Genomic DNA, 26,428 nt, shown 5'->3' with positions numbered 1-26,428 from the left:
TTAAAAGTTCTGTTTAATTGACGTCACACTTTTCTCACCTTGGAGACCCTCACTGGGAATATACCATGTTGGCATGGTTAAATAACCATATTTAAAATAACCAAATTTTGAATATTGAACCAAATGCTTCCAAATCTTCATGTGGATCAAATCGTGAATAATTCAAAGCAAGCTGAAAATAATATGCAGCCATTTACTCACATTTCTAAAACAAATGCATAGTAATGAAAAAAGATTAATTCTCCTTTATTCCTTAGGGCTAACGCCCACAGACTGATTTCTGCCGCATTCCCAGTGGCGGAAATCCGCAGAGGAATAACGCAGCTATTAGGTTCTATTGAACCTAATAGCTTTTCTGCCTGTCAGTGCTCACATGCGTGATCTTGCCGCAGATTTCCGCTGAAGGAAAAAAATTGTGGCATGTTCTATTTCACCGCAGCGGTGATCTTCATTAATATAGCATTAATGGAGACCGTGGAAAAACGCATGTGGGGACTTTTTGCTTTCCACCGCGGTACTCCCGCGGCATAAATCCGCAGGCGTATCCCACTCAGTCGGTGGGCATCAGCCCTTTAATGAGGCCTGCCATCAAAATAGGCTTTTAATTTTCCAGACTGGATCTAAAGAACTACTTTCCTGGATGAAGTGTTCAATTCGAGGCAAACAGTAACGACTTTCAGCAGAAACCCTACAGGTTCAAGTAGCACAACGGGCACTCATGCTCAATATTTACGAAGCTCTGGATCATACATTCACAGAAAACTCCAGCACTTGTTTGAGCAGTTATAAATTTGTTGTGTCCCTACCAATAGTTTACATAAAAAAAACTACAGACTACTAAAGGAGTAAATACACGCACAAAAACTAATACAAATAGCAATTCCTATTTCTCCATTCACTAAGAGGTGGATGACAGTAGGAAGCAGGGTGTTTGGAAAAGATTCATTTTCTGCAAAACAGAAGTTTCAGCTGGTTGATGTTCTCCCTCGACATATGTGATTGCATTTGTCCAAATACAGAGTATAGAAAGCAACGGCCCACATTCTCAAGCAATGTCTATTAGATAACTATAATGTATTTGCTGTAGAGGATGGAGGTGAAATAGACAGATGCTAAGGAAATAAGCAAGATCCGGTGACCTCCAGTACAGGTTTCTTTTTTGAGCTTTAGGCTGGGTTCACACAGGGCCGATTCCCGTCGGAAATCTCGCGGTTTGGCCGCAGCAAAAACCGTGAGATTTCCGCCGGGAGAACCGCCGCGGTCTAAGCCGCGGCGGCTTTGAAGCGGCCCGGCCGCATGCTTTTCCGTTGCGGCCGGCGCTCCCATAGATTAGCGGCCGTGGGCGGTTTTGCCGCGGGCGGATCTGCTGCGGCAGAACCGCTGCAAATCCGCCCTGTGTGAACCTAGGCTTAAAATCATATAAATCATCTCCTTTATTCATATAGCACATAAATATTACAACGCTTCATGCTCTGAGTTCTGTCCTATTAGGGCTCACTATTTGTAAGTTCATCTTACAAGAGGAAACCAAAGCACCCGGAAAAGACCGACACAAACACGTGGAGAAAATACAAACTCCATGCAGATGTCCTTAAAGGGGTTGTCCCACGAAAGCAAGTGGGGTTATACACTTCTGTATGGCCATATTAATGCACTTTGTAATGTACATTGTGCATTAATTATGAGCCATACAGAAGTTATTCACTTACCTGTTCCGTTGCTAGCATCCCCGTCTCCATGGTGCCGTCTAATTTCAGCGTCTAATCGCCCGATTAGACGCGCTTGCGCAGTCCGGTCTTCTCCCTTCCGAATAGGGCCGCTCGTGCCGGAGAGCTGCTCCTTGTAGCTCCGCCCCGTCACGTGTGCCGATTCCAGCCAATCAGGAGGCTGGAATCGGCAATGGAGCGCACAGAGCCCACGGTGCACCATGGGAGAAGACCCGCGGTGCATCGTGGGTGAAGATCCCGGCGGCCATCTTACTAAGGTAAGTAAGAAGTCGCGGGAGCGCGGGGATTCGGGTAAGTACTGGACGTTTTTTTTTTTTTTACCCCTGCATCGGGTTTGTCTTGCGCCGAACGGGGGGGGGGGGCTATTGAAAAAAAAAAAAAACCCGTTTCGGCGCGGGACAACCCCTTTAAAGTTGAACCTAGGACCTAGCGCTGCAAGGCAACGGTGCTAACCACTGAGCCACCGTGCTGCCCTCATTGTTGAGTGGCTCATTTGCCTCATTTCTAGTTTTTTCATTCACTGTTGGTTTAGTAATTTGCATTTTATGATTAATCTGCCCTTCCTGTAATAGGATTCCTCTCTCCATGCACAGAATTCCTAATGAGCTTGTGATCGACATAGGTTATACAAAGCAACCAGTCAGAGGAGGTAGAGCTACAGCGGAAGGAGGGACAGAATAGCAGCCTGAACCAGCGATTAGGCACAAAAATCAGTGTACTGTAGACTCCCTATATAGACAGTGTAGCTGAACTGTAGGCACAGATCATAGCTCTAATGGAGCCAAGCATAAAAGCAGCAAAAATTGGCTGCTATGACATCACCACAGGTAATGACACACATGCAAAGTTACAAGCGAAGTAAGTGAGAAAGGCCTTAGTAAGAGAAGTGACCCAAGAACCAAGTGGTCACTCTGGCTGAAATTGAAAGATCCTGTGTGTAAAATGGGAGAAAACATCTAGAAGGTCAATCATTACTGCAGCAATCACCAATCTGGGCTTTATGGCACAGGGACCAGAAAGAATCTTCTCCCTTATGAAACACACATGAAAGGCCGCCTAGAGTTTGTCAAAAAATCTACTCAGACTGAGAAACAAGATTCTCTGGTCTGGTGAAACCAAGATTGAACTTTTTGACCTCTGTTCTAAACGGTATGTCTGGAGAAAACCAGGCACTGCTCATCACCTGCCCAATACCATCCCTACGGTGAAGCCTGGTGATGGGGCAGCATCGTGCTGGGGGGTATTTTTCAGCAGCTGAGACAGGGAGACCTGTCAGGGTTGATTGAAAACTAAATGGAGCAAAGTCCAGAGATGTATATTTTTTTAACCCCTAATGACATGGCCTATTTTGGCGTTGAGGACCAAGCGATTTTTGGTATTTTTCCATCTCCATTTTTCAAAAGCCATAACTTTTTTATTTTTCCGTCCACGCGGCCTTATAAGGGCTTGTTTTTTGCGCGGCGAGCTGTAGCTTTTATCGGTGCCACTTTTGGGTACATAGGCTATATCGTAAAACTATTATTTATTTTTATGATAACAGGGAGAGAAAACGCATCAATTCTGCCATAGATTTTTTTTTACAGCCATAGATTTTTTTTTACAGCGTTAATCATGCAGCATAAATGACACAAAATTTTTTCTGCGGGTCGGTACGGTTACAACGATACCAAAATTCTTATTTTTTTTTAGGTTTTTACACTTTTTTGCAATAAAACCCCTTTTTTTTGGAAATTTTTTTTTCTCTATAGCTGCATTCAAAGTCCTGTAACTTTTTTATTTTTCTATGTACAGAGCTCTATAAGGGCTTATTTTTTGCGAGACGAGCTGTAGTTTTTGTTGGTTCCATTTTGGGGAATGTACGGCTTTTTTGATCACTTTTATTGCACTTTTTGGGAGGCAAAATGCTAAAAATTAGCAAAATAAAAGCGTGTTCAACTTTTTGTACACGTTGTTACGGACACATCAATACCCAATATGTGGGTTTTTAATTTTTTTAAACCTTTTTTTATGCTATTAGAAAAAGCATAAAAAAAGGGTTTTACTTACATTTTTTTTTTTTTTTACACTATTTGAGTCCCTCTGAGGGACTTACAGCACTGTGCCTATGATCGCTGTCATAAGGCATGGCAGAGCTACCGCTCTGCCATGCCTTATCGCTTATACAGCGAGCATAGGCATAGGCAATATGCCTATGCCCGGCCTGTCACCATTGCCATGGTGACAGGCCAGGCTCTTGCAATGACATCGCGAGTGCCGGCCGCAGACACAGAGGGAGCGCGCTCCCTCTGTGAACTCTTTCCCTGACGCGATTTACTTAGATCGCGGCAGGGAAAGGGGTTAACAGCGGGGGGCGCATCTCCGATGCCTACCCCCCCGCTGTTGCAGCGGGACGCCGGCTGTGACTGACAGCCGGCTCCCGCTGCGGGATAGTGCGGGTTCATATGTGATCCCGCGCTATCTCCAGGACGTACCGGTACGTCCTGTGGCGGGAAGGGGTTAAATTATCATTCACTGGAAAACAGAACACCTAGAAATAGACTTTCGCAAATTCCTACAATGAAACAGAAGAAAATGCACTTCAGAATATACTTCGCACTGCAAAAAAAAGTGTAGAATTGCACAAATAAATGTTTATTTAATGTACCAGTTTCCAATCTCAACCAGGAAATCCAGGATGAACAAGGGGAGAACATAATAAAAAATTCACTCAACAAGACCAAGAGAGGAAGGATAAGAATCTACAAAGTGTAATCTCTTAGGCTAACTTCACATGGGCGAGCGCAATATCACGCTTTCCAGCATGAGATTTACCCACAGTTGTGAGTTTTTATTTCAAAACTGCCTCACATCACTTCGAGGAAGTAGCCATTTTCAAAGGCTAACCAACTAAGGAGGTATCTCTTCTGCCCTTGCTGGACAATAAAGTCCAACGACCCCATACTTCAAATCAAACTTATCAGCAAGCCCGGGCCAGATATGTGAGCTTATATGAGGACACCACGTCATTGACCATCTGAATCCAGGCAGCGCTAGTCGACCGCTTAGGGCATTTCCAATTTAGCAGAATTACCTTTAACATAAAAATTGGGGATTATACTTACCGTTAATTCCTTTTCCATGAGTCCATCATGGAAGGTTGCCCTCTTCACCTCATTGGGGCAGAAAGAGGAGAGTTCTTAAGGCCAGCTCCCACCATCCATCTCCAGTGACTTCAAATTATCACAACGGTTACATGGCTCAATATTTTATTGCAAAGCAAATGTACTATGGCATCTTTCCTAAAGGTCTGTGAAACTTGTAAATAAGTTAACACTGCCTGTCTAACATCTAAACTATGCATGCGCTGTTCGAAAGAAAGAGTGATCAAGTTTAAAGACTATTCTATCATCCCAAATTTTTAAGTATGGTTCTCTACAAGATAAAGCTCATAATTCGCTAATTCTTTTAGCAGTCGTAGTGGCCGTTAAGAGGGCTACCTTAATCAAAAAATTTCTGAGCTATATAGATTATATAGGTTCGAACAGATGTTCGCATAGGCTATCCAAAAGCACATTGAGGTCCCAGGCAGGGATTGATCTCCTAACAAATGGTTTTAGCCTATCCGCTCCCTGCAAAAATCTGCATATCCATCTATTTTCACTTAGCTGGACAAACACAGAGCTAAAGGACTGCAACATGAACTCTCAGGATTCTGGGGCTAAGACCCATATCAAGACCATCCTGTAGAAACTCTAGGATTTTTGTGAAATTAGGATTACCCATACCTGGACTATCTGGGCTGTGCCATTGGGAAAACCTCCAAACTCTCAAGTATATTCTGGAGGTAGATTCCTTACGGCTTTTTAAGAGAATCTCTATTACCTTAGCCAGAAGTCCTTGATCCCTCAACCTGCGCCACTCCGGAGCCAAGCCGTCCATTTCAACTGATGGACCTTGGGAAAGAAGGTCCTGCTTGAGGGGTAGCATAATAGGAGTATCCATTGGCAAGGAGTTTAACAGAGGATACCAGGGTCTTTTTGGCCATGCTGAGGCTCTGAATTTTCTGAAGGACCCAAGCTATTAATAGAAGAGGGGGAAAGGCATATGCGAGATCCATATCCCAATTTTGGGACAGAGCGTCCAAAGCTAGTGGATTGTCCTTGATATTCAGGGAAAAAAATTTGTGACGGGGGAGCTTACCATTGCCTCCTTTTGGGAAAGGCAACCTGCCTGTGTTGCCCTTACCTCTATGGTATTTGCCCGAAATGGCTGTCTGAAGGAAACAGCTGTTTTTAGAAGAGTAATCCATCGGGAATCCCTTTTTCTTGTCTCCTGATTTTTCCAGGATCTTGTCCAATACTGGAACAAAAATAAATTCCTCCTGGAATAGGATTGAAAGTTTATTTTTGGATGCAGTATCTCCTAGCCAGGCTCTGAGCCATAATGCGCGCCTAGCGGCATTTCCTAATCCCGCATTCAAAAAACCTGTAGCCTATTTAAGTAAAGGAATAAACTGCGCCAACTCCTCCCTATAGGGTTTTTTTTGCATTAAATGTGACTAATTGAGATTCTTCCATTCGTCCACTATACACTGACTTAGGGTTTGATTCGCAGGAAGATTTTCGGCGTCTTGACCTCAACCAGCTGACCATTTCATCCTGAACGGACCTAGTTTGTTGAATGTCCGCTACCTCCACTGTATTGTAGACAGCCATTATCAGTTCCTCTAGGTCTTGGTTTGAAAAGTAATACTTATCATCGTCCTCAACAATAGCTGCTATTAATTCAAAAATTTCACCTTCCGAAAAATCCATAACTGATGGCTCAGATGAAGAGGATAAGTGGACCTGTCTCAGTGCACTTTTTGCTCAAATAAATGAGTTTGTGTATAGCAGCACACAGCTTTACCAGAGTTAAGGTGGGAAGCAGGACACGATGCATGCTCCCTATACAGATCCTGACCACGGATACAATCGTCAGAGCAATCCAAAAAAAGTGAGCTGAAGCAGCAACTGCTGCAAAAAAAAAAAATTATTGCATCCTCATATAGAGAGGATGTCCCTTTATTAGTTCCACATGAAGACAACCTTTCAGCTGGACTTGATAAAGGTTGGATGTCCAGCCGAAACGTTGTCTTTCTGTGGAACTAATAAAGGGACATCCTCTATACATGAGAATGCAATAAGTTTTTTTGCACCAGTTGCTGCTCCTGCTCACTTTTTTGGAGTGCACTTTTTGCTTGCATAGAAGGCCCAGGCTGGGTCTGAGAGATGGGTTTGGCTCTTATCGCCTGTACCTCCTCTCTTACCATCTGGCGGAGACCGTCCACCAGGGACTGTTGCTCCTTTTTTTTAATAATTTTAGAAGTGCATTCTACACAAATGAACACTGTAAATGAAAAGAAAAAAAACCCCTGCGCTCAGAGTGTCCCAGTAAACCGATTAGTGCCAAAAGACAGTTAGAAATGAGTCTCACAGACTGTACACATTGAAGTATTATGGACACCGTGAATGATGCTCAAAAGGGATATATAAATGAATACTGCATAATTCAAATAATTGCACTCCAAGGAATCAAAGGCCTCAGCCTAGTCAATAAATACAAGAAAGTTAGTTTCCCACATTTAGAGTGCTCATATGTGAGATTAGTGAAGAGTCGCCTAAGGTTCATCACTGTGCTGTTACCTCGCATGAATCCAGATTGACCAGCATGTATAATTTCTTTAATAAAAAAGTGTTATTGCGACTTGCTAGAATTTTATTTAGAATTCTAATATTAGTGCTAAGGAGGGAAATGAGGTGTTAAGAGCCACAGCTTGTCGGGTCCTTCACGGGTTTGAAGATCAAAACCACTAAGGCTTCTTATATAGCATCTGGTATAACGCACTTCTGTAAAACGGAATTACAGAGTATCAGAAGCCTGGGAGCTAAGACTTCTGCATTCTTTTTATACGATTCAATGGGGAACCTATCAATATGTGGGGACTTTCTATTGGTGAAAGACAATGGTGTCCACCATTTCATCTTCACTCAGTGCTCAAGGATAAATTAGGCTACTCTGTTATAAGGTTGGAAAGGTAATGTAAGCGCTGCGGAATAAGTTGGCGCTATACAAATAAAGATTATTATTATTATTATTATTATTATTAATGTTAAGGTAGGCTTCTAGATGTCCATCGCCATCCAAACATATAAACATGGAGGTATACAAATCAGCATAGAAAGTAGGAGGTTTCTGATTATTCAATATGGGGTCATCTACCATAGTATCATTAGTGCTCCAAACAGCTACAATTGAGGCAGTATGGGAGTTTATGGTCAAGTCAGTCAACAGATGGCTATTTTTACCACCATCACCCAGTATATGGTACTAGGAGTAGAGAACTTTCTTCTTATTAAATTAAATTTAGCAATTTATATTCCCACTATAGCCCATGAAGACCAGAATGGGTATCCGGAGATGGACTTGCAATATAACCTGGTTTTGCTGCGGATAGGTGATACTTAAAATCCAGCTTAACCACTTGTAAGGACTTCCTGTACTCAGCAATGGCATAGGTAAAAGATCCTCTACTAAAAGCCTTAAAGGCCTCTAATACTCTAGAAACAGAGGTGGACCCATCATTTGCATCCCAATTTATAGCCACTTCTAGATCAACATAGTCGTTCACCTCCTGATGGTCTAACTGCAGTGGACTCAGTGTCAATGGAGGACGACACTCACGCATCCAAAAGACTGAGAACTAATTGTAGCGGCGAGTGATTCGAAATACCAATGGGCAAATAAAATACATTGCACACTACTAAGAGGCAGTCTGGGGAGTCAAAGCATAGATCGGTAGCCCATGAGTGCCATCTAACATACTAGCTAAATGGTAGTGGTCACATGGTCTGTCATATGACAGATGCTGTTTAATCCAGGCTGACTGGTTCATGAGCTATACCATTCTACCGACTATAAAAACTGGAGCCCCTTTAAGAGCCTTTGAAGTCCATTCACATGGAGCAACCAAATGTTTTAGATTGGGACTAAATCTCCAGATTAGTATTAACCCCTTAGTGACCGCTCTATAGTGCTTTAACGTCCTGCCGTTGCAGGGCATGCATGAGGGGAGATTGCGCCGGCTATCTCCCTCCATTCAATGCGGGCGATGGCTGTTTATTACAGCGGACACCCGCAGGCAACACCTCAGATGGGCCGCGTGGCTCATTTCGGCTGTTAACCCTTTAAATACCGCTGTCAATTCTAAAAAAAACCGGTATTTAAATTCCCCGACCGATGTTCGGGGGTCCCCCCTATGGCCCCCAGGGATGAGATCGCAGGGAGCCATGCAGGTGTCATGGCAGTTGGGGGTCTTCTGAAAGGCCCCAGGGCAAGTTGTGCTCCCCTAGGGGCACTAAAAACAAACCAGAAATGCGTTTGTTTGGTCACCGTCTCCAAGAAAAAAATACAATAAATAAAAAGGGATCAAAAAGTCGTATGTATGCCAGAATAGTACCAACGCAAACTACAGGACATCCCGCAAAAAAATGAGCTTCCACACAATTACGTTGACTGAAAAATATAAAAAAAGTTATTGCGCTCAGAAGATAGCATCAGAAAACAATTGAAAAAAATTAAACATCTTTGAAAAAACAAAAAAAACAAAAAACACACTAGTACAGCAAAAAACACCCCCAAAGAACCCCATGTTTTACATCGTAGTAATCGTATTGACCAATAAAATAAAGTTATCATATCATTTTTGTTTGTTTGTGCGCTGTAGAAACAAGATACACCGAAAGATAGCGGAATTTCATTTTCTTCCCATTTTTCGCCACTCAATTTTTTGTTTAACGTTTTACAGTACATTATATGGTACATTAAATAGTACCTTTGAAAAATACAACTTGTCCCGGAAAAATAAGCCCTCAGACAGCGAAGTCTATAAACAAATAAAGGAGTAACGATTTTTTAAAAGTGGGGAGGCAAAAACGAAAATGGGAACAAAAAAGCTTGATCACTAAGGGGTTAAATGCTTTTCATGTCTGATTTTCTACATATTATATTAAATATTGATCTAATGCAATTTAGAAAGAGCACTTTAAACCCTTAAGCACATGGCCTAATTTGGGCTTAAGGACGCAACGATTTTTGGCGGATTTTAATCTCCAGTTTTCAAAAGCAATAACTTTTTTACTTTTGCGTCGACGCAGCCGTATAGGGGCTTGTTTTTTGTGTAGTGAACTGAAGTTTTTATCGGTGCTATTTTTTGGTAAATAGACTTTTGTAAAACTTATTTTATGATTGCAAAGAGAAAAAGACCGCATCAATTCTGCCATAGATTTTTTCTTTAACCCCTTAATGACATGGCCTATTTTGGCGTTGAGGACCAAGCGATTTTTTGGTATTTTTCCATCTCCATTTTTCAAAAGCCATAACTTTTTTATTTTTCCGTGGACGCGGCCGTGTAAGGGCTTGTTTTTTGCGTGGCGATCTGTAGTTTTTATCGGTGCCACTTTTGGGTATATAGACAATATCGTAAATTTTTTTTTTTTTTTTTTAATGATAACAGGGAGAGAAAACGCATCAATTCTGCCATAGATTTTTTTTTTTTTTTTACAGCGTTAATCATGCAGCATAAATGACACACTAAAATTTTTCTGCGGGTCGGTACGGTAACAACGATACCAAAATTGTTATATTTTTTTTAGGTTTTTACACTTTTTTGCAATAAAACCCCCTTTTTTTGGAAATCTTTTTTTTTTCTCTATAGCTGCATTCAAAGTCCTGTAACTTTTTTATTTTTCTATGTACGGAGCTCTATGAGGGCTTATTTTTTGCGAGACGAGCTGTAGTTTTTATTGGTACCATTTTGGGAAATGTACGGCTTTTTTGATCACTTTTATTGCATTTTTTGTGAGGCAAAATGCTAAATATTAGCATTTTGCCTCTGTTTTTTAGCGTTTTTTTTTACGCTTTTTGTCGTACAAAATAAAAAGCGTGTTCAACTTTTTGTACACGTCGTTACGGACGCGTCAATACCCAATATGTGGGGTTTTAGTTTTTTTTCCCTTTTTTTATGCTAATATTAGAAAAAGCATAAAAAAGGGGTTTTTTACATTTTTTTTTTTACATTTTTATTTTTTTTACACTTTTCTTTTCTTTTTTTTAATACTATTTGAGTCCCTCTGAGGGACTTACATCACTGTGCCTATGATCGCTGTCATAAGGCATGGCAGAGCTACTGCTCTGCCATGCCTTATCGCTTGTACAGCGATAATAGGCACAGGCAATACAGGACGCCAGTGTCTGGCGTCCTGTTGCCATGGTGACAGGCCGGGCTCTCGCGATAACATCGCGAGTTCCGGCCGGAGACACACAGGGATCGCGATCCCTCTGTGAACTCTTTCCCTGCCGCGATCTACTTAGATCGCGGCAGGGAAGGGGTTAACAGCGGCGGGCGCATCTCCGATGCCCCCCCGCTGTTGGAGCGGGACGCCGGCTGTGACTGACAGCCGGCTCCCGCTGCGGGATAGCGCGGGATCACATGTGATCCCGTGCTATCTCCAGGACGTACCAGGTACGTCATGTTGCGGGAAGTACCAGGCTGCCATGACGTACCAGGTACGTCCAGGAGCGGGAAGGAGTTAAGCATTAATTACGTAGCATAAATGCACAATACATTTTTTTCTACGGGCCGGTACGATTACAACAATACCAAAATTCTTATTTTTTTTTAGGTTTTTCCACTTTTCTGCAATAAAACCCCTTTTTCAGAATTTTTTTTTCTAAATCGCTGCATTCAAAGTGTTATAACTTTATTGTTCCATGGACAGAGCTCTATGAGGGCTTGTTTTTGCGAGACAAGCTGTGGTTTTTATTGGTACCATTTTCGGGTACATACGGCTTTTTTAAAAATCACGTTTATTGCATTTTTTGGGGAGGCAAGATGCTAAAAATTAGCATTTTGCCTCGTTTTTTTAGCTTTTAACGCTTTTTGCCATGCAGGATAAAAAGCGTGCGCAACTTATTGTATGCGTCGTTATGGACTCGATACCAAATAAGTGAGATTTATTCTTTTTTTTATGCTAATATGAGAAAGCCCCAAAAAAGGGGTTTTACATTTTTTTTTGTACATTTTTATCTTTTTTCTATGAATGACTTCTCTCCAGCAATACCTTATCGCTTATTGCAGCAATCATAGGCAATGGTAATACAATTACCAATGCCTATGTAGGTGGCTTCCTGTTACCATGCAACCAGCCGGGCTCTCTGATTATATCGCGAGAGCCCGAACACATCACAAAGGGAGCATGCTCCCTCTGTGAAGCCTTCCTGTGCCACGATCTCCGATGCACGCCCGCTGTTGCAGTGGGAGGCCGGCTATCGGTGACAGCCGGCTCCCGCTGCCGGATAGCGCAAGATTTCTTATGATCTCACGCTATTCCACATGACGTAAGGGTACGTCCAGTTGCGGGAAGTACCTCGCTGCCATGACGTACCCTAACGTCATATGGAGGGAAGGGGTTAATATCTTCTGAAATACCAAAACATTTGTAATCCACATGCTTTACAGCTCCTTAACACTAAAAAGAAGCTTTGTCAAACTCTGGTAAAAGACAGTGACGTTTCTGAGCCAGTAGCCATAATGGCATGATGCTTAGAAGAGGGATGTGAGCCCCTTCATGAAATAATGCCATCTCATATCTCTGTGGCTCGCTAAAATAGACAAGGCTAAATATAATCTTTAAAATGGGCACATTAAAACATTTATGGTGTAAAAGCTTGAGATGTGGGGGTCTCATACTCATGGCCTGCAAAGTTCAATAGAGAGGTGGCTCTACTGCCACGGTCCTTTCCACTGAAGTGTTAGGGAGTTAAGGAAAAAGCAAAGTACTGTGACACTGCAGCGGCCTCAGGTTGGCGAATGGGGATCAACAGATCTGCAGCAAATCCTGCTCTCCCTTCTTATGCTGTTAAGGCCTCTTTCACACGGGTGACACGGCATCTCTGCGACAAAAAAAAAAAATTAAAATTGCAGCAATATCGCGTCGCTGGTCCGGGCAATATGGCTGCGTCTTCTCGCGGCAATACTGCGATTTTGTAGCACTACAAAGTCACACGACTTTGTAGCACCATAGGAGAAGATTTTCAGGAGGAGCTTGAAATATAAGCCCTACCCGAAAGTCAGCCATAGCTGAAGAGAAAAAAAAAAAAAAAAGAAGTATACATCACCTCTCCCGCTCTGTCCGGGGCTCTGCCGCATCTTCTCACCAGGTCCCGGCACTGATAATCTCTTCTTGACGGGGGATTTAAAAATCCCCGCCTCCTGGAAGCGCTGACTGTGATTGGCTGATGCTTAGCCAAATCACAGCCAGCGCTTCCAGAACGAAAAGGATGTGAAAAGAACTGGTATGGAGGCGCAACACTCTAAGCTACTAGAAGATGTAGATCAAAGTCCAACGTGTGATGGTGAAAGCACTTCTTTTTTATTATTTTTTCAGAAATAAAAAACCATTGCTGGTTTTTAATTTTCTGAAAAATAAAAAAAGTAGTGCTTTCACCATCACACATTGGACTTTGATCTACATCTTCTAGTAGCTTAGAGTGTTGCGCCTCCATACCAGTTCTTTTCACATCCTTTTTGCTACACTTACGCCCACACTGGTGGAGCGTCATCTGGTTGGCAGCACCTCCACCATTCAAAATACTCAATCATTGAAAACTCTTTGTACTCCATAAATATTCCACTACCCTCACTGGGTCTTGCTCCACCCTCCTTTTTCATTTCTTTTACTCACAGCGCTTCCAGAAGGCAGGGATTTTTCAATCCCCTGCCAGAAGATAAGGAGAAACAGTGGCGGGACCCGGGGAGAAGCTGCGGCAGCGTCAGAGAGCGCTTGTAAGATGATGTGTGTGTATTTTTTCCTGCAGCCAGGGTTAGGTTATAGCTTTGACCGTAGGATTTCCTGTCACAGTTGCATCGCACCGCATGAAAACCGCGTTTTCATGCGATGCAACACAAAGGAACGCTCCATAGGGAAATATGGGCTACAAACCTCATGAGTCGCGTGCATATTGCCGGACCCCCGAGGTTTGTGTGTCGGATTGTCGCATGCTACAAAACATTGCATGTGTGAAGTAACCTATAGGAAAGCATGGGCTTCTCATACATGCGACTTGTAGCAACGCTACAAAATCACGTGACTTTGTTGCCCATGTAAACGAGGCCTAATACTTAACCCCAAATACGATTATCTCAAAATCGAATGTTCTATTTTTTCATTGCGCCAGAGGAGCGGAAAACCTGAATGCAAGCTGTGAAGGATCTGTCACATAAAAAGGACACCAGATGGACCTCTGACTTATGATGGGTTCCAGCAATTTCCTGAGAAAATAGCACTGCGTGCTGCACTATTTTTTGAAGCATATTATTTGGAAACTCTGTTACAGATTTCCATCTTGAATTAAGCTGAACATAGTAAAGAAATAACTAGTCTCTTCAGATTACATTCTGCCCTGAGGTTTACATACAATCCGGTCAGCCCACCTTTTTTCACCGTGCTTTGGCTCCGCGGCCTTAGATTCTCCATTAGCCCACTAGGAACAGAGTCATTTTTAGAGTAAATATGGAAAATACAATTGGAAGAGAAAGAATTCTGTGAGGATTTACTGTGCAAGGGACCTTTATCTAGGCAAATCCGCACAGTTTAGCAAGCGTATGATAGATTTGTTACTGTTTGAATCAATCTGCCTGTGGTTGACTTTCAGTTTGCTTATGTGACCTAGCCGTAGCAAATTGGTGGGTATTTGGATGCAGTTTCTAGAAGGCTTTCCAAATCGTTAACCTACCACTTTATCCATTGGGAAACTATGACGATTCAGAGAGGATTCAGAGATGTACATAGTTTTATAAGAAAGCCTTTATTCAAAACACTATATTCTGTCAAAAAAGTTACATTACTATTCTTTAAACTGAATCATTTACAAGCAACCATTAAGTACAAATTTTACTCCAATATTTAAGTGGTTTAATATAGAAAGGAAATAGCTGATGAATGTTCACAGAATTTGCCAGAGACTAGTAAGAAAACAAAATGTTACTTTATTGGATGTCCTAGCACATATTTGGGAAGAAAGTGCCATGGTATATACCGTATCTAAACACTTATACAAGTGATTAACTTAATGCAATGTCATGTAGCAACATAAGCCCTTTTCAATCAGAACACAAAAAAACAAAAAAAAAAAACGAACGCCACAAAAGTGTCTTGTCCCAGTGCTCCTAATTTAACCAAACAAAAAAAAAGCAGCATTTATATCCATACCTGACAGAAAAATGCAGCACAGTGTTGTAGAAAATGGACATCATTTAGACAACGAGTTCTCAAATGAAAGGGTTGCCATTTCAGACCACAGTGCAAGTTGTTGTACTTCAGAACGTTGCACTGTTACAGAACCAGAGCTTGGAATTGGCCAACAGACAGTGTTAAAAAGAAAGAAAAAAAATATAGTATTTTGCCATCCCTTGCATTTCCACTGGTTAGGAAGCTTTCAAGATAGTGTATATATATGTACAGACAGGTAGAGCCAGGCAAGCAGATCAGCAAACAGAATTGAGAACACAGATATTCTGCCGTGTTTCCCAATTTACACGTCATTCCAACCATTTCTTCTATTCCGACAGTGCTGATAATACAGACTTATTCTAATGAGGCAGAATGAGGTCAGAAAAAAAAAAGGGGGGTGGGGGTGGGGATCCAAAAGAAGAAAGTAAAAAAAAGAAAAAAGAAGAGGGTATCCATTCGGGTAACGTAACTATCCAAATAAATAGTCGCCACTTTGTAATCTGTCACTAATATAGTGGTCATTTTTCATCATGACAGTGCAATCTTAACACAGGTTTGAGCTTTGTGCGTTGTGTTTGATGGGCAATGTCAGATTGTCAGACAGAGCTGAGTTTTACGAGACCACGCACGGAATCTTCATGCAAAGAGTCTTGGCTAACGAGGTTTAGGACATGCATGGTATGGCTATGAGTCACAGGGCTGTTTGCAGGCAGCATTCCTGGTGGTGATGGTGCTTCATCTGGTGTGAGGAACTGATGGTTTCCTAGATCCTCTTTTAAGGGTATCATGTCTGTTAAAACAGTTTCTGAGTTCAGATTTGGCATTGAAGATGGTGGTGTTGGCTGGCCAAGCGCCAACGAAGCACACGGTGCACTTATGGTTGTTTTCCCAGGCAGCGGTGGCTCGTCAGTAGTGGTAGTTGGCTCAGTCTGTAGAAGTGGTGTAGCTGCAGCCTGTAAAACGAATTTGGTGCTCTGAATGCACTGGTCTTGGTCACACTGCAGAACGGAAGGGTATGGAGGAATACAAATGTGAAAACAAAGGGCATTTTAAGGAAATAAAAATATGGGCAGATGTGAAGGTTGTTAAATCAAAAAGGAGAATAAAAGGGTATGAAGAGAAAATACAGAAGAGTTAGAATTAGTTCTTAAAAGTTCTACAATACTAGATTTTAAGTCAGTGCAGGGAACCCACAAAGAGCTAAACTATGTTGGGATTACACATCTGCCGGCTTAGGCTTCATTCACAACTGCGCTGGAGGCCCCATTCGGAGTCTCTAGAGCAGATCTGACACGAAATCCAGCTGGAAGCTAGTTGAGCTCTATTATAATCAATGTGGTCTGGTATCTGCAGACACTGATGTTTTTGTTGTTCGGTTCCCAGGATGGGAATCGAAAAATACAAATGTAGTTGTGAAAAGACTCTTATTAACACCAGCGCCAGGATACAGATTAAGAACCACAAAGATATTATACACAAGGCCTCATTCACACACTGCATATTTGGTATTATTTTGCACTAGTACTTGGGCGCCAACGGAGTTTATTTACACGTGGCACATTTGTTACTGACTAGAGATGAGCGAGTATACTCTCTAAGGGCAATTGCTCGAGCGAGCATTGCGCTTAGCGAGTAGCTGCCCACTCGAGACAAAAGGTTCGGGTGCCGGCGCGGGGGAGCGGTAAGTAGCGGCAGTCAACAGGGGGGAGGGGGAGAGAGCTCCCCTCCGTTCCTCCCCGCTCTCCCCTGCAGCTCCCTGCCTGCCGCCGGCACCCGAACCTTTTGTCTCGAGCGGGCAGGTACTCGCTAAGGGCAATGCTTGCTTGAGCAATTGCCCTTAGCGAGTATGCTCGCTCATCACTATTACTGACCTTTCTACAACTGAATACCAGTTCCACTGATCTGAATGTGGTTCTGTAGCCAAGCACACGGATTTTTGCAAGGGGCAGTCAGTCATTTCTTCAACAAATCTGCTACCTGTGGATATACCCAGAATACTGTACAGCATAGAGGAAATGTAATTTACATGTAGTTTTTTCTTTGCTTAGACTATTTTGGCTTCAAATACTGTTCAAATTTGCAGTGTATGAACGAGGCCTAAAGCTGCATTCAAAAATCCACATTTTAATGTCCGTATTATAGTCACAACAGTCAGATTCCTTGTGGTTTAGGTCAAATTGCTTAGATCAGTATAGGATTCAGTAAAGCTGCAAATTTGATTCACTTGAACCAGAGTATTTCTGGTCTGGTAGCTGTAATATGGACACTAAACAGCTACATTGTAGCAGAATGCAGATTTATAGTGTTGCAATTACCAATAAAAATGAGAAATAGATCTATGCAATATAATTAAAATAATCACTATTAAAAAGGTCCTATGCATTCTCCAGTTCTTATCTAGCTGCATAATAGGTTTATACAATGCATGATGTTGCAGACTTATGCATAATAAGTAGCTATACAAACAAAACGTATCTACATGCAGCAACTGTTCAATGCCAGTTGGGATAAGCAATAACCAAACTGTCACGCTGGCTGGCTTGGGTCAGCTGAACAGGGCTCACTTTAAAGAGTCCCTATCTCTTGTCCAAATTACACACTTACTTCCCCTGCAAATCGCTGCTGCACTGATTTAAGTTACAACTGTGGGAACTTCTTACCGGCTGTTGTAACTTAGAGCAACACAACCAGAAGAGAGGATCTCTGGCTACTAAACCAGCAACCAACCTTCCATATCTCCGACTACACCTGACACAGGTGCCCCGCCAACTCCCAACATCTACATCCCTTCTTATCCTAGCGGCACTTTAAGTAGAGCAAACAATCTAAAATAAAAATTTTTACTTCTAGGTTTACGGTAAAAGAATTCATTTCTACTGAGGTGTACACTTTTTCTTCAAAACCTTCAAACTAGAATCCTCACAAAAACTTAAACAATTTGCTGGCCTGGAGTAAACAGACAGTCCCAGACCCCACTATTACTAGGTGGAGGAGCATCTGTTCGCTCCGGCTTTACGCTAATGATCTGTCAGCAGAAAGAAATTGCTGAAGCCATTCTCTGATACGGCTTGCTAGGCAACATGGAGATGAATTTGTTTTTCCATCTGGACATCGACTTGCTGAGTGATGGACACATAATGGGAAGCAAAATATACTTTAGGACTGATGTCCAACGCTTGCAGCACAACATATAAGCCAAGTCAACAGGAGCAACATTGTGTAACAAGACTATCAACGAAAAGCAGCAAGTGGAATATTGCGTAAGAGTTTTCTCCAGATGTCAAATAAAGATTAATTAAAAACTGAAAGAATGCCAATTTCTTAGCATGGAGGAAATCTATTTTACCAGAAGTATAAACCCTTCCCCACATGTGACATACACATACATCACATGTCACAGGAAACCGTAAGGAGCCGGCTCAGGAACAGAGTTAGCTCCATAAAGTGGGGCGCCGTCTGTGCTATACAGCTCACAAAGCCAATCTGGCTATTTAAATCTTTAAATGCCAGAGTCAATAGTCACCACAGCCTTTAAGCAGTTATAAAGGGGGAGCTCCCTCCAATGCCGTAATGCATGCGCCACAATTAAAAGAGTGATGAGGTGTTCTCATGGTAACTAAGGGGCTAGTGAAGGCTTCCCAGGTTTACCATCTCCGTACTCCCATTAGGTCCTTGGATAGAGCAGACTGCAATACTTCTGTACACATTTGCAATAGTTTGTACACATTTTTAAAAAGAAAATCAAGCACCTATAACAAATTGCCGGATGGAATGAAACTTACTTTGTGTGATTGTAACATTTCTATATAGTAACGGATTATAATAGAGCAAGAGGATCATTTATTGTGGAGAACTGACCCCTTGTAGGGAGGCTCTAGTACCTGTTGTGCCGCCTCTAACTTGGTTATAAGATGTGATACGGGCGGGCATGGAGGCATAAAAGTTCTGTATGGTATCCTGTGGCATATCTGTCCACATTTGCTGTAACCAAGTTGCCTCTAGATCGTGCAAACTCACAGGCAGTGGGTTCCCTGATGGTCCCATACATGTTCTGTTGGTGATAACTGTCGACTAAGCATTATCCTGATGGAAAATGCATCTTGGAAGCCTTGGCATGAGAGGAACAAATGTGGCTGCAGGATGTCCTGAACATATAGCTGAGGTGTCTTTGTCCCTTGTACCACTACTAGGGGGTGACAGACTGCTGTATGCGATGCCCCTAGACCATCATAACAGCAGTAGGGGCAGTGTGCAGCTTAACAGCAAAGATAGGATTGGGCCACTCTCCCCTACGTCTCCAGACATGAACACAGCCGTCGTCCATGTCCAAACTAAACCTGGATAGGTCACTGAAGACAACCAAGTTCCAATCCGTAGTTTCATAATTTACACCACCGCTGCAAAGTGGGCGCTACAAGACCATATGTCATTCAGCCAAGCGCCTGGAAATGATTCCAATAGACAGAGGTCTCGAATGATGGTGCCACCTGTTTCTGGATGGCGGACAATGAAACAGTTGCAACTGCTTATGCTTGTCAAACGATGCCCTCTACTGGTGGTCTGCTGAGAGCGCCCTGAGCCTGGTCGCGTTGTATGCCCTCGCGCATCCACTCGTCCAACACCTCCTAACAGTCTGGTCAGAATGGCCAGGGGGGGCCAATTCGTCAATCAAACCATCAAGCTTCTCACATCGCAATAATGCGCTCCCTTCTCAGACTCGTAATGGGGTGAAATCTCTTCAGTGTCGTAGAGGTGTCTAGTGATCAACAAGCTCTATACAAGGAAGGAGGTCACTACACACAAGGAACCTCTGAGAGCCTTTTATTGGCCAAGGAAGGAACCACTTTAAGGCCTCAGGCGACAAGGTGGTCATTTAAACACACAATGGCTCTCATCATTTGTACATCTGCCAGAGATGAAACTGCATACCGAGTTTTACAGCAATAACAGCTTCTTCTAGGTGCGCGATTGTTTTTTGACAGATTATACAAGCAATTGGACATTGCTAGTTTAAATAAAAAAAATTTCTATCTTAAATGTTAAAAGTTCAACCCCCCTTTTTTCTATTACGTAAAAAGAAACAAATTGCTATAGCAGAGACATATTAACCCTTTCCAAGCCACTGTGACGTCTTCCTACATTCTGATTGAAGCGTGTTCAGCTCCAAGGTCAGAAGCTGTCCAAGAGGGTATTCTCACAGTCTATTGCCAGCCACTCCGCTGTCGGAGCCTCTCTGGCCGCACACACACTGGCTTTAGCCAGCAGATGACACAGTTGTATAAAAAGAGAGCCTTTTAGGAAACCCTGAATCCAAAATTTGATTGGAAAGGGTTAAAATATAATTTATTCTTCAGTGAAAATTAAACAAAAACTCCTGTAATTTATCATCACACCTCCCCCAAATTTAGAACGGTGAGAAAAAAAAATGCACACAAATTATATATATATATATATATATATATATATATATATATATATATATATATATATATATATATATATATATATATATATATATATATATATATATATATATATATATATATATATATATATATATACGAAAGCCCTCACTGACTCACTCACTGACTCGCCAAAAGTTCTCCAACTTCCCGATGTCGTAGAAACGTGAAATTTGGCACACGCATAGATTATCTCCAAAATAGGAAAAGTAATTGGGTCTCAACTCGATTATTCAATTCTAGCGCAAAAGAATTGGCGTCAAAATTTTATGTACGGAATCTAATTCTCTCACTTCCCGATGTCATAGAAACAGGAAATTTGGCAGGAGCATTGATTATGTCATAAATAGGAAAAGCTAATGGGTCCCAACTCGATTAATTCTATGTGCAAAAGAATTAGCGTCCAAATTTTACGTACGGAATGTAATTTCTTCACTTTCCGGTGTCATAGAAACAGGAAATTTGGCACGAGCATTGATTATGTCATAAAGAGGAAAAGCTAATGGGTCCCAACTCGATTATTCAATTCTAAGCGCAAAAGAATTGGCGTCGAAATTTTACGTACGGAATCTAATTTTCTCACTTTCCGGTGTCATAGAAACGTGAAATTTGGCAGGAGCATTGATTATGTCATAAATAGGAAAGCTAATGGGTCCCAACTCCATTATTCAATTCTATGCGCAAAAGAATTAGCGTCCAAAATTTTACGTACGGAATCTAATTTTCTCACTTTCCGGTGTCATAGAAACGTGAAATTTGGCACGAGCATTAAGTCATAAATAGGAAACGTTCATAGGTCCCAACTCGATTGTTCAATTCTAGCGCAAAAGAATTAGCATCCAAATTTTACGTGCGTAATGTAATTTTTTCACTTTCCGGTGTCATAGAAACGGGAAATTTGGCATGCGCATTGATTATGTCATAAATAGGAAAAGTTAATGGGTCTCAATTTGATTATTCAATTCTATGCGCAAAAGAATTAGTGTCCAAATTTTACATGCGGAATGTAATTTCTTCACTTTCCGGTGTCATAGAAACGGAAAATTTGGCACGAGCATTGATTATGTCATAAATAGGACAAGCTAATGGGTCCCAACTCCATTATTCAATTCTATGCGCAAAAGAATTAGCGTCCAAATTTTACGTGCGGAATGTAATTTCTTCACTTTCCGGTGTCATAGAAACGGGAAATTTGGCACGAACATTGATTATGTCATAAATAGGAACAGCTAATGGGTCCCAACTCCATTATTCAATTCTATGCGCAAAAGAATTAACGTCCAAATTTTACGTACATAATCTAAATCTCTCACTTCCCAATGTCATAGAAACATGAAATTTGGCACAAGCATTGATTGTGTCATAAATATGAAAAGTTAATGGGTCCCAACTCGATTATTCAATTCTAAGCGCAAAAGAATTAGTGTCTAAATTTTATGAATGTAATCTAATTCTCTCACTTCCTGATGTCATTTTATATGAAGGAAGCGTCGCATGGTTACCTGCACGTGGTGTTTTCTGGGTAACGCAGAGAACTATGCAAAATGGTGAACATATCTTTTTCCTCAGTATCTCTAAAGTAACCACGACTTCATAAGATTTTCCATGTGAACACCACAAACACCAGTACCAAATTAACTCGGGCGAAGCCGGGTATATCAGCTAGTAATATACATATATACACCTATACATACATACACACACACACACACACACACACACACAGTCTGTAAAAGTAGTAACACACAAAACTATATAACGGTATCGTACTGATCCACAAAATAAATTTAAACATGTCATTTTTACTACAATGTGAATGCTGTAAGAATGAAATCAGTTTTTGTTTCATTAAACAGAATAATTTCTTTTTTTTTTTTAAGTATTCCAATACAATTGCGTGTACCGTATGCATCATTAACCCCTTAAGGACTACTTTTTTAAGGGATTTTACCCATATGGTAGTTTTCGGCAGCCTGCAGACGCCGGGTCATATCCCCAGCGAGAAATCTTGCAGCGGGACCCGACCCGCGCCCCTGCAGGGACCTGTGCGGCTCTCACCTTCTCCCGCGGCTCCGGCTCTGTGATGTGCCGACGCATGCGCAGAGCAGAGCCGGGTCGCCAGGAGTGACATTTCTGTACGGGCCTCTGCGAGACCCGCACAGATATAGAACATGCCGCAATTTGTTTTCCGCGTGTATTTTCACGGGGACAAATCGCGACCGTCTGCATAGGATTGCGTTTTGCAATGCAATCCTATGCAGGCGGGCAGGGGTGGAAATTCAGCGGGAAATCCCACCGCAGAATTTCTACCCGTGTGCAGGGGGCCTTACTGCTTTATTTTTTACCTTCAGCTACCAATATTATTTTTGCTGCGTTTTTTTCCCGTGACGTATAGGGCTATTTTTTAAAATATCTTTTTCGTGACTTTTTCCCCCGTTTTTTAGTTTTATTGGGGGTAAAAAGCTAAAAAAAAAAAGTTAACATTTATAGTTTTTAAAAAAAAAATTAGTATATTTACGCTAAGATAAAGTACGGGAACGGCTTCCTCATTTTGTTTCAGACGATGATGATAATGATTATAATTATAATAATGATATGGATAATAATGATATGGATTATAATAATGATATGGATTATAATGATATGGATTATAATGATATGGATAATAATGATATGGATAATAATGATATGGATAATAATGACATGGATAATAATGACATGGATAATAATGATATGGATAATGATATGGATAATAATGATATGGATAATGATATGGATAATAATAATGATATGGATAATAATAATGATATGGATAATAATAATGATATGGATAATAATAATGATATGGATAATAATGATATGGATAATAATGATAATAATAATGATAATGATAATAATGCTAAGTATAGTTTTGGATTACAGGGCGCATACGGCGACAGTTTTGGTTGGCATCGGCTTCGGGTTATTTTCTTTTTTATGTATATATTGTTGTATTCTGTCATTTTTATTTACTGATGTATGCAATTATGTTTTTTACCATCTATGTTCCTCATGACATCATATAAGAACTCCTGGGGGACATTCACTTTTTTTTAATTTGACATTTTTCCACTGTAGCTGGGGCATCCATAGGAGCCCCAGTTACAGAAAAACACATCCCCTGTAGTGACATTAGTCACTGGCAGAGGTGATCAGGGTCTTCTGGGACCCTGTAGCAGGGAATCCCGGCAGTCACATGACCCCCAGGCTCCCGTAGTAGAGGTTAAACTTCTGCTTTCACTTTTCAGTACACAACGCTCATTGAACAATGTGTACTCAGGGAAGGAGAAGGCAGAAAGGGTTAAAAAAACCCTCCTGCCTTCTCTTCTGGGTTATCAGCTGTTAATAGCTGCAGCCTGTCCTGGCTCTGATTGATTGCAGAGGCTTAAATCCCTGACGTAATTTTACATACGGCTGGGCTTTAAGCCCAGGACCAGGCGCCGTAAATTTACAGTGCCTGGTCCTAAAACGGGTTAGCACAAATCATCCTGAACAAACAGACAGCTATGTTGAAGGGCAAAGAGGAAATTAAAAAAAATATGGCTCTTGGATGGCTGAGAAGGAAAAATGAAAAATCTGCCACCAAAACTGCTTGCAACTGAAAAGGCTTAATAAACTCTAATCTAGTATTTTAGATATAAAAAAGGTTTGACAAGGAATGAAAAGGAAAGTTGTCTTGTTGCTCATAGCAACCAATCATTCCAGATTTAAAGGGACCACCTGTTATCCTTTTGTGGCTATACCGGTTAAACAATATAAAGTATTGTACTTTACAAAATGTTATTTTGTTCAACGTACTGACCAACCTTGAATAATAGGACATAAAATTTTTCTGCGTAGCATGTGAATCCATGGTGAGCAGTCCGGAAGGCGGGCTGGACTGTCTCTACTGGGCTCACTGGACTCTTTTCCCCAGCGCCGCCCCTTTCTGGCACTGATTTAACGACGCAGAAGACAACAGTACTGCTGAGCATAGATCAGGAAGTGAAGGATTAGCGGCACACACACAATTCAATCTAGCGAATCTGCCCACAAAATTGCTAGACGAACTGCGCATACGCTTTATATCCCATGACATGTGCAGTGTCCTACATCACCCACAGCAGAGCACCAGAAAAGGGCAGTGTTAGGAGGCCTAGTCCGGTCAGGAAAAACAGCCTGGACAGCCTGCCAGAAACATTTCCACCTGCCATGAATTTATGTACGATATTCGTTTATACCATCTTTTGCAAGGTATGAGTTGAGATCAAAAGGTTTACAAAAATATATTTTTGTAAAGTACAATACTTCACTTTTTCACAGGTATAGCTGGTTTCAGGTACACAAAAGGTGTTGACAGGCTCCCTTTAACTTCTCTAGTATAATTTAAAAAGAACATTAAACAGTCATTGACTTCTTTGGGATTTGACATTACTTGCTTTTCGCTGACATGTTTTGATTCATGAGGCTCAATATGTGTTGTGTAGACTGAAGAAAAATTTGACATTGACTGCACATCCATTTTTTTTAGACCTCATGTCCACAGGGAAAAATCAGGCCCGCCGCGGATCCTTCATGCAGAATCTCGCAGCAGGTCCCTCCTTTGAGGCTAAAAAGTAAGCATTACTTACCTGTCCGGACGCTGCGGATCTGCCCTCCTTCGCGGCCGGATCTTCTTTCTTCGGCCTGGCAGATGTGCTTGGCACGCCGGCAGCGTGCCGCGCGCATGCGCCGTGTACTTTATTTTTTTTTTTTTTAACTCCTGCTCTCCCGCGCCGGAGAGCAGGAATTCAGCTGCGGGTGTGCCTCGGATCCGGGGGGCTTCCATAGGGAGACCCGCACTAAAATGGAGCATGCTGCGGGTGTTTTCCCACACACGCAATCTGCGCCTCAAGGGAAAATGACATCAGCAGGTATTTAATTACCTGCGGGTTTCCAATGCATCTCTATGGGGCCCGGATCACGCGTGCGGTTGACCCGCTGCGGATCTGTCCCCGTGGACATGAGGCCTTATGTTGATTGACTGCTTAAAAATGAACACGAGGTTCTTGGTCCACTAAGTAAACTGTAAAAACCTACTTTCCATGGATGGGAATGGATTTTTAATACAACTCTAGAAGCGTAGATTATTGAAGGCTAAATGCAGTCTTTAGCCATAAAGTAAATATTTTACAACACAATATTAACTATATAGTGTACAGTTTAAGTTGATAAATACGAAAAATCTAAAATCAACAATGAAGAAATAGAAGCAGTTTAAGACTTCCTCTTACTCGGATTGAAAATTGACCGCAATGGAGAATTAATAACCGAAATAAAATGCCGAATAAAGCTAGAGGCAGCGCAATGTTATGTATGGATGAGATCTGGAAAATTAAAGACATAAGCATCGAAACGAAATGTCAAATAGTTAACGCAATCATCTTCCCAATCATAACTTACAGTTGTGAAATTTGACACTGAAGAAAAAACTGACAGAAGGAAGATTGAGGCATTTAAACTTTGTTGCTGGAGGAAACTCCTACAAATTCCTTTGACTACCAAGATAAACAAAACAGTCCTAGACCGCATCAAACCTAGGTTTTTATTGGAGGACGAATCTACGAAACAGACTCTCATACTTCAGCCACATAATGCAAGCAAGTTCATTAGAAGCATTGATGATGCTTGGAGTAGTCAGCGGCAAGAGACGGCCTGGCGCCTAAGCATGCCCTGGCTTAATGGTATCAAAGCAGACACCAACATGTAAATGATCAAACTGAAAGAAGCTGTACAAAATCAACCATACAAAGTCGGCTGATCCATAAAATGTCCGAGAGTTGGTCGACTAAACAGATAAAGCTGTGGAATATGTTGGCGCTATACAAATAAAGATTATTATTATTATAATAAAGATAGCAAGACAAGTTAA

At 41.6% G+C, this 26,428-nt stretch overlaps 1 protein-coding gene across 3 annotated transcripts in view; it reads right to left on the bottom strand.

Moving 5' to 3' along the window:
• The window catches only part of ZDHHC14 (zinc finger DHHC-type palmitoyltransferase 14), a 119,882-nt gene that overhangs the window by 5,766 nt on the left and 87,688 nt on the right, over positions 1 to 26,428 (bottom strand). The window contains exon 10 of one of the 3 annotated variants that reach the window (XM_066596086.1): positions 14,594 to 16,035. The exons of 1 other annotated variant lie outside the window; for it this stretch is intronic. In XM_066596086.1, coding sequence (XP_066452183.1) covers positions 15,634 to 16,035 — 402 coding nt within the window. In that variant the 3' untranslated portion in view covers positions 14,594 to 15,633. Of the gene's footprint in view, positions 1 to 14,593; positions 16,036 to 26,428 lie in introns of those variants that run through there. One more of the 3 variants, XM_066596087.1, reaches the window with a different exon arrangement.

The sequence above is a fragment of the Eleutherodactylus coqui genome, chromosome 3 (genome assembly GCF_035609145.1).
Source record: "Eleutherodactylus coqui strain aEleCoq1 chromosome 3, aEleCoq1.hap1, whole genome shotgun sequence".
NCBI lineage: Eukaryota > Metazoa > Chordata > Amphibia > Anura > Eleutherodactylidae > Eleutherodactylus > Eleutherodactylus coqui.
This window is presented reverse-complemented; position numbering and strand designations above follow the sequence as displayed.